This window comes from Netta rufina, assembly GCF_964035555.1.
Source record: "Netta rufina genome assembly, chromosome: 6".
Classification (NCBI taxonomy): Eukaryota; Metazoa; Chordata; class Aves; order Anseriformes; family Anatidae; genus Netta; species Netta rufina.
In genome coordinates this window covers 4,664,900-4,677,054 of record NC_140129.1, presented here as the reverse complement: position 1 = coordinate 4,677,054, position 12,155 = coordinate 4,664,900, and the positions used below count along the sequence as shown (strand labels likewise).

Sequence of the window (12,155 nt, the reverse complement as noted above, 5' to 3'; positions counted from 1 at the left end):
ATTTGGGTGATGCATGGAATAATCTGTTTCTGTTCTAACAGCGATGCTGCTAATTAACATCAATACTGTGGGTGAAGGGGGTGAGCGAAGTAGAGAAATGAAAGCGAAATCTGGGTCTAACTGACTCCATGTTTTCACCCTGGTTATCTGATTTGCGCCAAGAAGAGTATAAATACTCTTGAGTATGTACTCAAGAAGAGTATAAAGTGCAAATACATAATTGTTTGTGTGTTTTAAGAACTGCGTTAACCATTTACTCTGCACACAAGAATTAGATCTTAATGAGGCTACACACATGAAAGACGGTGGCCTTGGAATCGCCAGTTTATTATTCCATTAACAGTTTTTAGGGATAGTATTGGGGGAAAAACAAAACCAAAAGCCTCAAACAAGCAAGCATTAATCTATGCCTGAAGCAAATAAAATAAAATAAAATAAAATAAAATAAAAAGGCAGTATAAAACCAGTTATTCTGCTTACTAGGTGAGTTTCCAACAGGCACGTAACATTGTCATGTGTCACAACGTGCCCAGTGGCCAGAAGATGTTGCAGCTCTTCAGTAATTACTTCTTAAAACTGCCTCCCAGTCTGCATTTACCAGATAGTGTCCAAACCGTGTGTCAGATCAGCACTTCTAGTTTGTAGGCTTTCTGATAGCGCCCAGGTACAAGAGTAAGTACTGCACACAGATTTACTTCCCCCTGAAAACAGTGACAGATTTTACTAACCCTGTCTTCCAGCTGCAAAAATGAAGACAGAGCCGTTTGTCACCACAAGTTTTATGTCTGATCTCCTCATAGAACTCCCTTCTCTTCCTAGTCTTGCCTTCCTCTCTCCCACAGCTTCTGCTGCAGTGGCAGATAAAAACCTATGCTCGAGGTAGTTCATCATTGGGAAAAAAGAACCCCTGGATACCTACGGGACAATTGAACTCAGAGGGATGAGAATCTTAAATTAAAAATAGAAGCTAAACCAAGGGCATACAGAAAGATGGTTACTATTGCATGTAATAAAAACTGATTTCTCCAAACGCCTTAAAGTCTTTATTTGTCCTTATATGCTGTTATCAGAAGCAAAAAGTTCTGTTCTTACACTGTCATATTTACAGCAATTCTAAGGCCAGTAATTCTGCAAGTATTTATGCCTGCTGCACCCAACCAGAGTCAAATGACCCACAGTCCAGAAAGGATTTGGCCTTTTATCAGTGAGGACAGCATTATAATGGTTTCCAGGAAATGCTGGTTTACAAAGATGATGAAGAAAATATTTTCGAGACTTTTAACCCATCCAGTGTCCACAAGATTCCAGTATGTGGAGTTCAGTCAGTTGAGTAAGGAGAACTCAGCTGGAAGGAAAAAAAAAAAGAAAGGAAAAGATCAGTCTTAAGGCAATTACTGCTGTTCATTCAAAAACAACTGCAAAGCAAACCTGCTCCGGCTCCTTTGATAACCTTGCTTCCTGGACTTCAGTATAGTGCCAGCTCTTTGTGTGGGTAGATTATGTTTTGTGAATTTGTAGGAATAAAGAAAAAACCTCCATATCATGCCCGTTCTCATTTAGGAGGGTAAATAGAGTGGAAAAGGGAAATAAGGAATGTTAAAATCTTCCAAAACTATTTTCTGCCCTAATTTCTAGCAGAACTTGAGCACATGTCTAGCAAGAGCCTCCAGAAATCCACCTACCATCTAGCAGTTCGCCGAACTACTTCTCTAGTACCCTTAAAAACTGCAACGTGATTTTACTTGACTCTCCCAACTCATTGTGTAATTTTTTTGTGTGGTTGTGGCCCCAGAATATGGTGACAATCACCGCTGGTTTGGAAGCTCTGGACAGAGGTGGTTTGAGAATTGTTGTGCGTGCTAAAAAGAAACCACAAATGTTTTGAACGTGATGTTAAACAAAAGTGAAGCCAACTTTTCTTTTCAACCCAGAAACGGGGAAATGCAAATACACACGTAGTTCACAAACGCAATTCGGAAGGTCAAAACTGTTTTAAATATACATGAAAATAAATGGCAGATGAGTGAGTATGGGAGCTTTTAACCCAGAATTTTCATTCAGACTACTACTTCAGTTTTAGCTGAAGAATCAGTTTGTCATGAGCACTACCAGAAAAATGTTGAAGAAGCAAAGGAGAATATTTTGCTCTCGATCAGCTTTTCGGCTTGGTCTATTTTAAAGAATTCCTCTCTTGGTATGTGAAGTTTCACCACGCTTCCAGACAGCCAAGAATCTGTTTTATTTTTGTTTGGTTTGTAGATGAGGAGGAGAGTTTACAGGGAGTCATTCGGAGGGGAGTAGACAGGCTTTTAAGGACACAATCATTTTAAGATCATAAATCATCAAATATATAGGAAACTAAAAGCTTTTTTTTTTTTTTTTTTTTTTTTTTTTTTTTGAAAGGATGTTTTCTTTTAAAGTGGTTAAAGCCAAACCACTGCTGTGTTTCCTGATAGAATTCTGCTGGACAAATCCCCAGTGCGGAAAAATCAGCACTACTCTAAGCCACATGATTTTGACTTTATAGTTTGAAAGCTGAACTGATCTTTGGAAGCGCAGAGCTCTGAACAACATTTCTACTTGTTAGGAAAAAGTGGCGAATATTTTTAACAGACCGTGCTGTGATCGATACAGTATTTTACCAATCTGCCTCTGTAGTCTTAATGAATATGAGTTTTATCTGCTAAAAATGTGAGTTGACTTTTTAATTTTCTCATCCTGGTACCAGATATCAAAAGTGCTGAGGAGTTGTGTGAGTCTGCAGGGTCAGAAATGTGTGTGCTCCCTGTGCGGCTTTCCTGAGGAAGTCGTGTCCTTTGTGTTATCTACAAAATTACTGTAGTCCATCTGCATTTGGCTTCATTTGTGCGAGAACCCTGAGACCTCTGAATTTTGGCACTCAGGGTTCGCTGGCCTGTGAGTTTGATAATTTCATCTGAAGCAATGCTTCCAAGTATCTGCAGCATCCCATCCCTGCTCGAGTAGGAAATGTCTGCAGCACCGTTTCAGAACGCAACGCAGCAACTGCTGAAAGAGCTCGAGCGTTTTCCTAATGGTACAGCAGCCACTTTACAACCACCACCTGTGTTGTATACACCCTGTTTGCTTAGCAGTAACTTAGGAGTGGAAATGTTTGCAACGTACAGCAGTCTCGATCACTGTGGGACTCAGGTGTTCTCTCAGCACCGCATAAACGCTCGGAGACATAGGAAGAAGATCTGATGGAGAATGTGGATCTGTAGAATCATTTAAGCTTAAAAAAAAAGTAGAAAATGACATTAAAAGTAATGTAAATCCCACCAATTTGATGGAAGATTGCTGTGGAGCATGGTGGATCACTCATGTTGAATGCTTAATTGAGGCAGTTAAGCCTGTGCTTATTAGGGTTGCTGTGAGCATACGCCAAGGACCTGGTGTATGTTTAAAAACGTAGGGAATAGGGCCAAAGGAAGGGAGAGGTTAATCTTGACTCTGTAATATCAGTGGCTGGCCAGAAAAAGGGGAGAGTGGAAGATGATGTAGAGCAGCATACCATAAAGTCTGCATTCAGTTTTTACATGTTTGGCTCCATGCACAGGAAAAGCGCTCTGGGAGTGAAGCTCTTCACTTCCCTTGTCTTTAGCAGTCCTTGGCCAAACAAAAACTTACAATGCCTTGCTGTCCTGAACTGTTTGACTGGCGGGAGGGAGCCAGGGAAAAGTTTGAAACAGGATGTAGGTGTAGTGAAAATCACACAAAAGAGTAATACATCTTAAAAGGTTACTCACATTTTGGAGACTGGGATAAATACAGAAGGGACGTAACCTTTCACTCCACCGTCTGAGGGCTTTGAGACTAAAAATCAATATTAGAGAGATTAGATGTTGCCTACTAACGCTGTTATTTCTTTAAAATTGGTTATGTTGCAGACCATAGTATATTAAAAGAGAAATGACCATGTTTATGATTAAATAAGCAGCCATAAAATCAGGGAAATTCCTGAGATTAGTGTTTGGGTTCAGGTCTTAGTCACATAACTGGCTGTGTTCCCGTGATGGGAAATAATCTACACCACCCTCCCCAAGTGTAATACAGCAGCTGATGAATGGGAGCTGCTCAGGGCTGCCACAGGGCCTGTGCTGTGACTCCAAAAGCTTTGTACTTCTGAGCCTCGGGATCTCGGTGCTGCAAATGCTTGCGTGGAGCCCTGTCTCTAGACACAGCTTCGGAGGTGTCTCTGGCTTGAAATTAAACGCATACGTAATTTTTCAGAGGACTGGAGCATTAGGCAAAGTCCACTGCAGTAAAATGAAGAGGAAAGGCATTTGCTGGTTCCAGGTATCTTTTGAAAAGTGTAAGGATTTGGATTCAAATGGGCTTGTATTGCTTTATAATGAAAGTTCAGGGGAATGTATATAATCTAGAAAAAACAGGGCTTTTTTGAGAGAGAGCAAGCTTGATCTAGAAATGGCCTGACTCATAACCCAAACAAGAGCAAGTACATATTTGGAGCTAATCTTATCTAGCTTTTTTTGTGTTTTCTACTGCAGTTGCCAGGGGTTATTACTGCTGTCTCGTTGTGGAATTAAAGCAGGTCTCCCAAGCTGTTTGGAAAACACAGAATTCCTTGAAATTGAGGAGAAAGCATGCTACAGTGTCACACAATTATGAAGCTGATGAGCTTTTCAATTTCATCTCCTTTGAACATGCATGTACTGAATTTTGCAATGTGTTGGTCAGGAAAAAAAAATCCTAACTTGAGATCTATTTCTTCACTTCTTTTAAATGTTTTTGGTTTAGCCTCTAAGACCACAGCTATATTTGCAAGGTGAAGCTGTCTAAATGACAGACGTGGATTAAAACGGTTCTCTTGAGGATGCTTATTGAAGGAAATCTGTTCCCTTCTTCCTTTCCCCAAATTCCTTGAATTGCCTCTTGACCCTGAAGCTGCTTTTCGGAAGGGGTAAGTACAGAAACAGAGCCCAACCTTCATTCGGCTGACAGCTGTAGTGTTTGCCAAAGGCCTTATCTTTGGGAATGTCTGGGTACAGATACTTGAGAGGGTTTTCGGGAACGTTGTCTGCCATAATAACTTTGTAATCTCGCAGTATGTCGGCAAAGGGCAGTGCAGCTAAGCGGCCTTTGTTGTAGGGCTCCACCGAGTGGAAGGTTACCTCTCCTGTAAAACACAAAGGTGTGTAGCAGCTGGTAAGTGGCTGGATCAACATCTCTACTGGAGCACTTCTTGCCTTTCTTTTGCGATTTACTCTGGCCTGGGTTTTACCTTTATGTTAGTGTCTTTCAAGTTACACTTTCTGCACGTGTGGGAACGAACTTAAAGCCTGCAGAAAGCAGGTACATCTCCTAAAGAGCTTACCTGTGTTAATTTAAAGAACTGAGAGGAAGAGTTTCAGAGTTTTAGTTTGTGTTGTAGTAAATATGATACTGCTGTCTTGCCCCAAACCGAACAAAGACATGATACACATGAACCTTACTTTTAAACCAAAGAAACCATGGCTATTGTTTTACAGGTGTATTGCAGATTTTGAACTCTATATTATTATTATTATTATTATTATTATTATTATTATTATTATTATTATTATTATTAAATTTATTTATTTATTTATTTTTAATTGTACTTACCATTTTCTAACTGATCCACCCAAGTAAAGGTAATTCCGCCCAGATTGCTTTCACTAAACCTTAATAAAAATGTTCCTGGTGTCTTGTCTTTGAGCAAAATTCGTTCCTTCTCTTTGCTTACAAAGCCCATTACGTACCTATAGTGTGACAGGAAATCATGGTTTTACTTTTGCAAAAATGATAGACTTCATTCTGTGTGCTGCATTTGGCCAAACTTCATACAGGAGTTGAGGCAGGTGTTCAAAGCCTGGTTACAAAAGCTGTAAGGTCTTGAAAATATCACAAAAGCTTCGCGTGAATTACTTGTGGAGTGTGGCATTGAGCTCTCAGTACTATGAAATGTGAGGAAATTCGTCACAGCACTTGACTGTACACTGACAGAACTGATAAATAGATCAAAAGCTGCATTTCTGGAAGATTCAACGGTGTTCTCTTTTGGCAGAAATTTTGAAAAGTTATAAATGGGAAGAGGGAGAGAGCAGTATTCAACTCTTTGCAAATTCTCTAGCTAGAAGTGAGGTTAGTAAAGAAAAAAGATGAAGCAGGGAGAGATCAATGTATACCAAGCTGTTTCTGTGTTGCTCACCCATCGATCCAAAGAGGAAGAATGTGTTTTTTAATTAAGTCCAGTATAGCTTCAAGCCAAACCCAAAAGGTAAAAGACTTCCCAGGTAAATGTTCCTAATGGAAAACAGATGTGAAAAGAAGAGCATTGTGAGCGTGATGTTACAGCTCATCAACATGATACAGCTATCTCAGATTCTTAAAGATAATCTAGTTTCTCTTTGTGGCAAATTTGAGTTGCTGCTTTGAGACTCCCTCTTTTGACCTAATGTAAAAACATTTTTTTTTTTTTTAAGATAAGCATTGGAAGTGCCTCTTTGTTCATTTTTAAAGAAAAAGCATGCTCAGTTTCTTTTTCATTATGAAATTACATTTTGAGAGAAATGATGAGGAGAAAGTTGAACATACTTGCAAAGTTCTAGTTGTGTTTAAATAATGTGGTTAATATGAACAAAATGGATTTGCCTTTCTTTTTCAATTCTTTTGTTCCCGATCAAAGTTACTGAATATTTTGGATATATTATACAGACTTAAAATTATTTAGGTCACAACAGAGCATATAGAACAAAACATACTGTATGCTTTATGAAAATTTACTCTATACTATAATAGCCCACTCTATTGATCACTTACAGAAATATATAGGGCATTCTTGACTATAATGACAGTTTCTGGTACTTGCAGCAATGTGTCTAAATAGATCTAAATAAAGATAAATCAAGTGCCAGCTTTAAATTTCAGGAAATACTGTTTTAATTGTTAAACTTCTAGAATTAATAGGATTGTGCTGGGCTAGAAGTCCTGCAAATGGTAAGTGGGAACCTCATTGCTGGGATCAGTGGCACAGGTAGGTGTGCAGGTGTCCAAGCAGAGTCTGTGCTTTACTTTCAGAACTGTACCTTGCAGAACTTCGCCCAGGACAGCTGGTAATCATTGTAACTGACTTGTTGCCCTAGAAGCAAAATAAATAAAATAAAGTTGAGTCTGTATTTCTGGAGTTCTTAAGCAGATATTTTTTGACATCTGTATAGTTGAAAAATAGTACAGCTCATCCAGCCCTGGAGAGGGATTGAGAGAGGCTTGGTGAGGGACTGTGTGCATGGAGAGAGCGTTCAGCTGCTAGCTCAGTTTTGTGGATCCTTTTGAAGCGCCTGCTCGTGGTAGCCTGGGGGGAGTCTTTGCCTAAAGCCATCTGGGACTCTGTTCCTGCAGTGCGCGCTCAGTTTCAGTTTTCAGTTTTACTTCTCTTGGTCTTCACCCTATCTTGATGTTTTAATATGATTTTTTTTATTTTTTTTTGATTCTTACTGATTTACAATGGCATCTTTCAACTTCACTAACCAAGAAATCTCCAAGAAAGCATTAGAAAAAGTGCATGTTACCAAAGAAAGCCAGCTGTTGCTTCCCAGCTTTGAAAGCAGTAAAAAGTAAAGATTGTCCCCAGTCTTTGACACAGATGCTTTAGCTCTTGCCTGACAGCAGAGGTATTGTTACACCCTCACTTGGAGTTTCTTGCAGGTTACAATACACATTATAATTATTTATTCTCCAGAAACAGATGATGCTTTCTTCATTCTGCCAGCCTTCCCTAAGGCCTTTCCCTTCTGGATGACAGTCAGATCGAAGTGGTCATTTGCTCATCTTGCTGAACTTTCAGTCATGCAGAGCCTTTTTTTCTGTGCTTTTATCAGTGAAGCATGGATCCCAGAACTAAACAAGCCCCAGAGGACAGGTACTTTTAAAAACAACCATGAGAACTACAACAAAAAGCGAACTAAGCCAAAATCCCACCAGCAAGCAAAAAGATTGTTGATCTCTGATGCTAGAGATAACAATTACTTGTAAAGGAAACAAAGTAATGTTGAGTGTGACTCTGATGCCCTCTTTCTTCAGCTCAGCAGCCTACAAGTTCAGAAGTTGAATTGCTTTGTGGTAAGAATATGCTGATGTGTGCTTTTCTTTAAAGAAAAAACAGTGTTACAGTGGCATTTCTGAAGTCAGCAGTGGAAGTGGAGGTCATGCTTAAAGTCCTGGCTATCAAATATAAGAGTGCCCAAACAAATAAAATGTATGTTTCTGCAAACTTACCCATAAGTTTCTCAGCCAGCATGTTGAGCTGCTCAGAATTGAGTCCGCGGCCAACATAAGATGAAAACTGCCAGCTCAACACTTCTAAGAGCTGACTTAAAGTGGCAGCAGGGGGATTGTTAAAGAAAGATAAATTCTGTAAGAGAATTCATGCTTCGTTAGACAGTTAGCAACTATGAAAGATACTACAGGCTTTAAAAGAAAGCAGTAAAAGCAGTAAGTACTTAAGCTGAGTCCAGAGGATAGGGGGGAGCAGAATAATTTGGGACAAATATGCCCTGGGCATCCCACCTGCAGCCCCCCAGTAAGTTCTGCTCAGTCGCCTGGCAGAGATGTCAGGGGAGACTCGGAGAGAGTGGCTGTCAGTGTGCCTGCCTTGGGTGATAAGATACCCGGCTCTGCTTCTGATAGTGATGTATGTCAAGGCAGTGAAAATGTGTGTAAAGCCTATCCGATAAATGCAGATATTATGTTCTACAATCTGCAAATGCAGTAACAGCAACTGAAACTCAAATATATGCTGAGCTGGCAGGAGGCAGAGAAATCATGATTCTGCTTTTGCTCAGCATTAAGGCTACCAGAAAGGTGCTATCTGACTCTTAGGATCTTCTCCATATAAAGCACTGGCTCCTATAAAATGCATGAGGGAAAGCAGCATTTAATTGCATTATAGATCCAGCCATATATCTACTTCAATGGTTTTGAGTTATATAGCAGAATTATTTTGCGCTACGTGCAGTTTTAATCATCAGCATTCAAGAATGGCCAATTCCAAGTGGAAAAGTTGTGGAGAAGCGTGAGCACCTTTCCTCAGTTTATGAATTACTACTTTAGCCTACGAAAATGAAGGCTAAGAGGCATGTGGTTTTATATCTGGGCAGGGAACAAAAGACAAAGCAAATAATGTTGGAGTTTGATGTTGACGACAGTGAACGTGAAGAAAATCAGGCCTGTTTAAGAGGGGGAAACAGCCTTTTTTGTAATGAAAGCATTTGGCAACCAAATAACAGAAGCACGGAAATGCAGGAAGTCAGTATTTGCACACTGAAGACTTACCTGAGGGTCGTTGGTTGATAGATTGTACCAAATAATAGAAGCCCATGCATTGGGCAGTTGGCTGACGTTGGAAATCATCACCACAGGCAAAGAGCTTGTCTGGAGCGAAAAACGAACACAGTTGGTAAATATTGCTGAGGAGTATGATAACACTCTGCTAGGTTTTGTTTTCATTCAGGCCCCTCTCGTTCTCCTGCCAACCCAAACACTGTTCCTTGGCCTGGCTCTACCTGCGTAGTGGAGCAGGACCAGCTGTTGGAAACATCTGCCTAGCCTGTTTGAGGTGAGACGTAGGCTTCCAGAAGGTGGTCAGCACTCAGGTTAGCTGGACCTGGGCAGCAAGCTCAGCTCGTAGCTGCATGACAGCTATACAGAGGAATGACTGCGTGGCTTCGTGCAGCCAGAGAAGGGATTTCTGGCAGTGGTTAGCACCAGAATTGGTTCTGAAGGTCCATTTTAGGCACACAGGGATGTCCTCAGCCTACAACTTGAAGTCGGTATCATAGACTCCCTCTAACGTGTTAATTTATGACATTTAATGGAGGGATGTGCCTTCTAGTGAATATGGTGTGGATTTTGTCACTGGCTTAAATGGATCCTACAGTTTTTGCATAGCAATATGTATTGTCTTTCATAGCATATCAAAATTGCCATGAGAGCCAGCATTTCAGCTTCTGAACAGAATGGCTAAAACGTTGCTGCAGATCTGTATAGGCCTCTGTCCAGAAGTGCTGGATATCTCGCATCTGCTTATGGTTATTGCTGAAGACAGCACCTAGGATGCCCAACACAGTTGTTCATATGTAGCAAATGGAAAGTGATTTTTGTTGTTGCCACAGAAAATCTGTCAAGAATACTCACTTCTAAATTTATAGTCAGTCCATACAGGCAGACCTGTGTTTCAAAGCTGATGGAGTGCAGCTCCTCCGTCACCATATGAGGGCCCTGAGAGAATAAGTAAATTATAAAACTGCAAATGCATGCTTGGTATTTAACACTGTCTTGGCAAACTGCTGAGATTGCATAACACTGCAAGAAAACTTATCAAATTTATAAGTAGAGACGGGAAAAGAAGGAAATCCTTTGTTAAACTGTGATATCAAACTAGTCCAGAACTGTTTTTTTTTTTTTTAGACAAATCTTAAAAAAAAAAAAAAAAGAAACGCAACACCCCCCTAAAAAAAAAATCCAACAACCCTAGACATTGTTAAAGCAATATCTTAAAATTTTTAACTTCTGCTTTTAAGTTGTTTAAAAATGTTGCTTTTAAGCACAGTATTGCACACACAAATCTAGGGTTTTTTTATCTGATAGAGATCGTCTCCCACTTTTCCTAAAGTCTCTGTACTGATTGACAGTTCCAGTTCAAACACAGATGATAAATGTCAAGAAACAAGCCACACAAGAAAAAGCAGTTATAGGAGCCATGTCTTTATGTGCAAGTAGGCCCCCATCCTAGAACACAGTTTTTTTGTTTAAGTACACTCAGATGGTACTAGCTGAACAAATGGAGGCCTAAATCATTAATCTAAAGTAAATCTGGTATACAAAAAGAAACAAACAGAAACCCCACTACATTTCTTGGGGAAAAAAAAAAAAAAAAAGAAAGTCTGTTCAGCATAGTTGATTAGTTTGTCATACAAGCATTTTGTTTTGATTACAAATGAGGAAAGCTCTGTAAACATCCAGATCTCTGCCCCCTGGGAAACAGATCTTTCAAAATGAGTTTCCATCCATACAAGGCAAAGTATAAAAATCTTTTTGCACTTTTTCCTGTGGTGTTCTCCCCCCTCCCCCAACCCCTTCAGATATGATTTTGTCCGAATTCTTAAAAAAAAGGAAACAAAATCTGCATGTTTCTGGATCTAAACACTTCCACTCCGTTTACTGCAATACTCCACTTTGAGCCCACATAAAATAAAATTGTTCCTTGGGAAAGGACTTCGTGGCCTTATCTTTCCCATGAATCCCCTCCTTCAGGGCATGTACAGGATGCTGTAGTAAAAGATTCTGTATAAATGAGAGATTGAGACCACGAGATGCTCTGGCACCTGGATCTGCCTTGCAAAGGAAAAAATCCAGTTCAGAGCTGCCTGCTTTTAAATGAAATACTCATCCATCAAATGAACTCAAATATTTTAATACAGGTAGAAACAGTCCCACTGAAAAAAGTTGAAAAAGGTTGGTTAAACTCCCCATTCCTTTTCTGCCCTGTTATAATTTTGAAAAATCTTAAATTCTGGGGAGAAAAAAACAACAACAAAAGCCTCTAGGTAAAAAGGTGTTCCTAGATGAAAGGACAAACCTTAAATATAGAGAGCTTCCACTTTTCTTTCCTTTTTTTTTTTTTTTTTTCCTTCTCAGTATAAGTCATACTTCTCAACTATACTCGTGGCTTACTAACCATTCTGTAATCAACCAAGTTTCTTAATTATTATGGCTGCTGTTAAGTGAAAAACTTGTTTAAGTTAATGATTTCAGGCTGTGCTTTGACCAAGGAGAAGCTCTGTTTGTGGAAAGCAGGTAGCAGTGAACTTTGTCATGGCTCAGATGTCCTAATTCACCACAGCCCTATATTTTATATGGTTATAAAGGCACAAAACGTGAAAGTGGGAGTAAAACGCCACCAGAAGTCGAACACTAACATTTTTACGCCTCCATCTCTGCGTTTGCTTGTCTGGATGCAAATGACTCTAAGCAGCACAGCGGCTGGGCTGGGAGGCGAGCTTTGAGTTTCAGTCTTGCTAATCTTGTTGTAAGTTATTCCGTTCAGAAACGGTGTGGAGCACACTCAGGTATCTTCTGCCTTAGGTTTTCAGTTA

General features: G+C 39.8%; 1 protein-coding gene across 1 annotated transcript in view; it reads right to left on the bottom strand.

Moving 5' to 3' along the window:
- Nucleotides 1–1,228: 1,228 nt before the first annotated feature.
- Nucleotides 1,229–12,155, bottom strand: part of STAT4 (signal transducer and activator of transcription 4) — a gene marked incomplete at its 5' end in the record, with an annotated part of 36,296 nt that continues 25,369 nt past the window's right edge. The window contains 10 exons of the mRNA XM_084288786.1: nucleotides 1,229–1,345; nucleotides 3,145–3,253; nucleotides 3,768–3,834; nucleotides 4,967–5,158; nucleotides 5,626–5,762; nucleotides 6,212–6,306; nucleotides 7,089–7,141; nucleotides 8,278–8,413; nucleotides 9,334–9,432; nucleotides 10,195–10,278. Of these exons, the coding sequence (XP_084144912.1) occupies nucleotides 1,319–1,345; nucleotides 3,145–3,253; nucleotides 3,768–3,834; nucleotides 4,967–5,158; nucleotides 5,626–5,762; nucleotides 6,212–6,306; nucleotides 7,089–7,141; nucleotides 8,278–8,413; nucleotides 9,334–9,432; nucleotides 10,195–10,278 (999 nt within the window). The 3' untranslated portion in view covers nucleotides 1,229–1,318. The remainder of the gene's footprint in view (nucleotides 1,346–3,144; nucleotides 3,254–3,767; nucleotides 3,835–4,966; nucleotides 5,159–5,625; nucleotides 5,763–6,211; nucleotides 6,307–7,088; nucleotides 7,142–8,277; nucleotides 8,414–9,333; nucleotides 9,433–10,194; nucleotides 10,279–12,155) is intronic.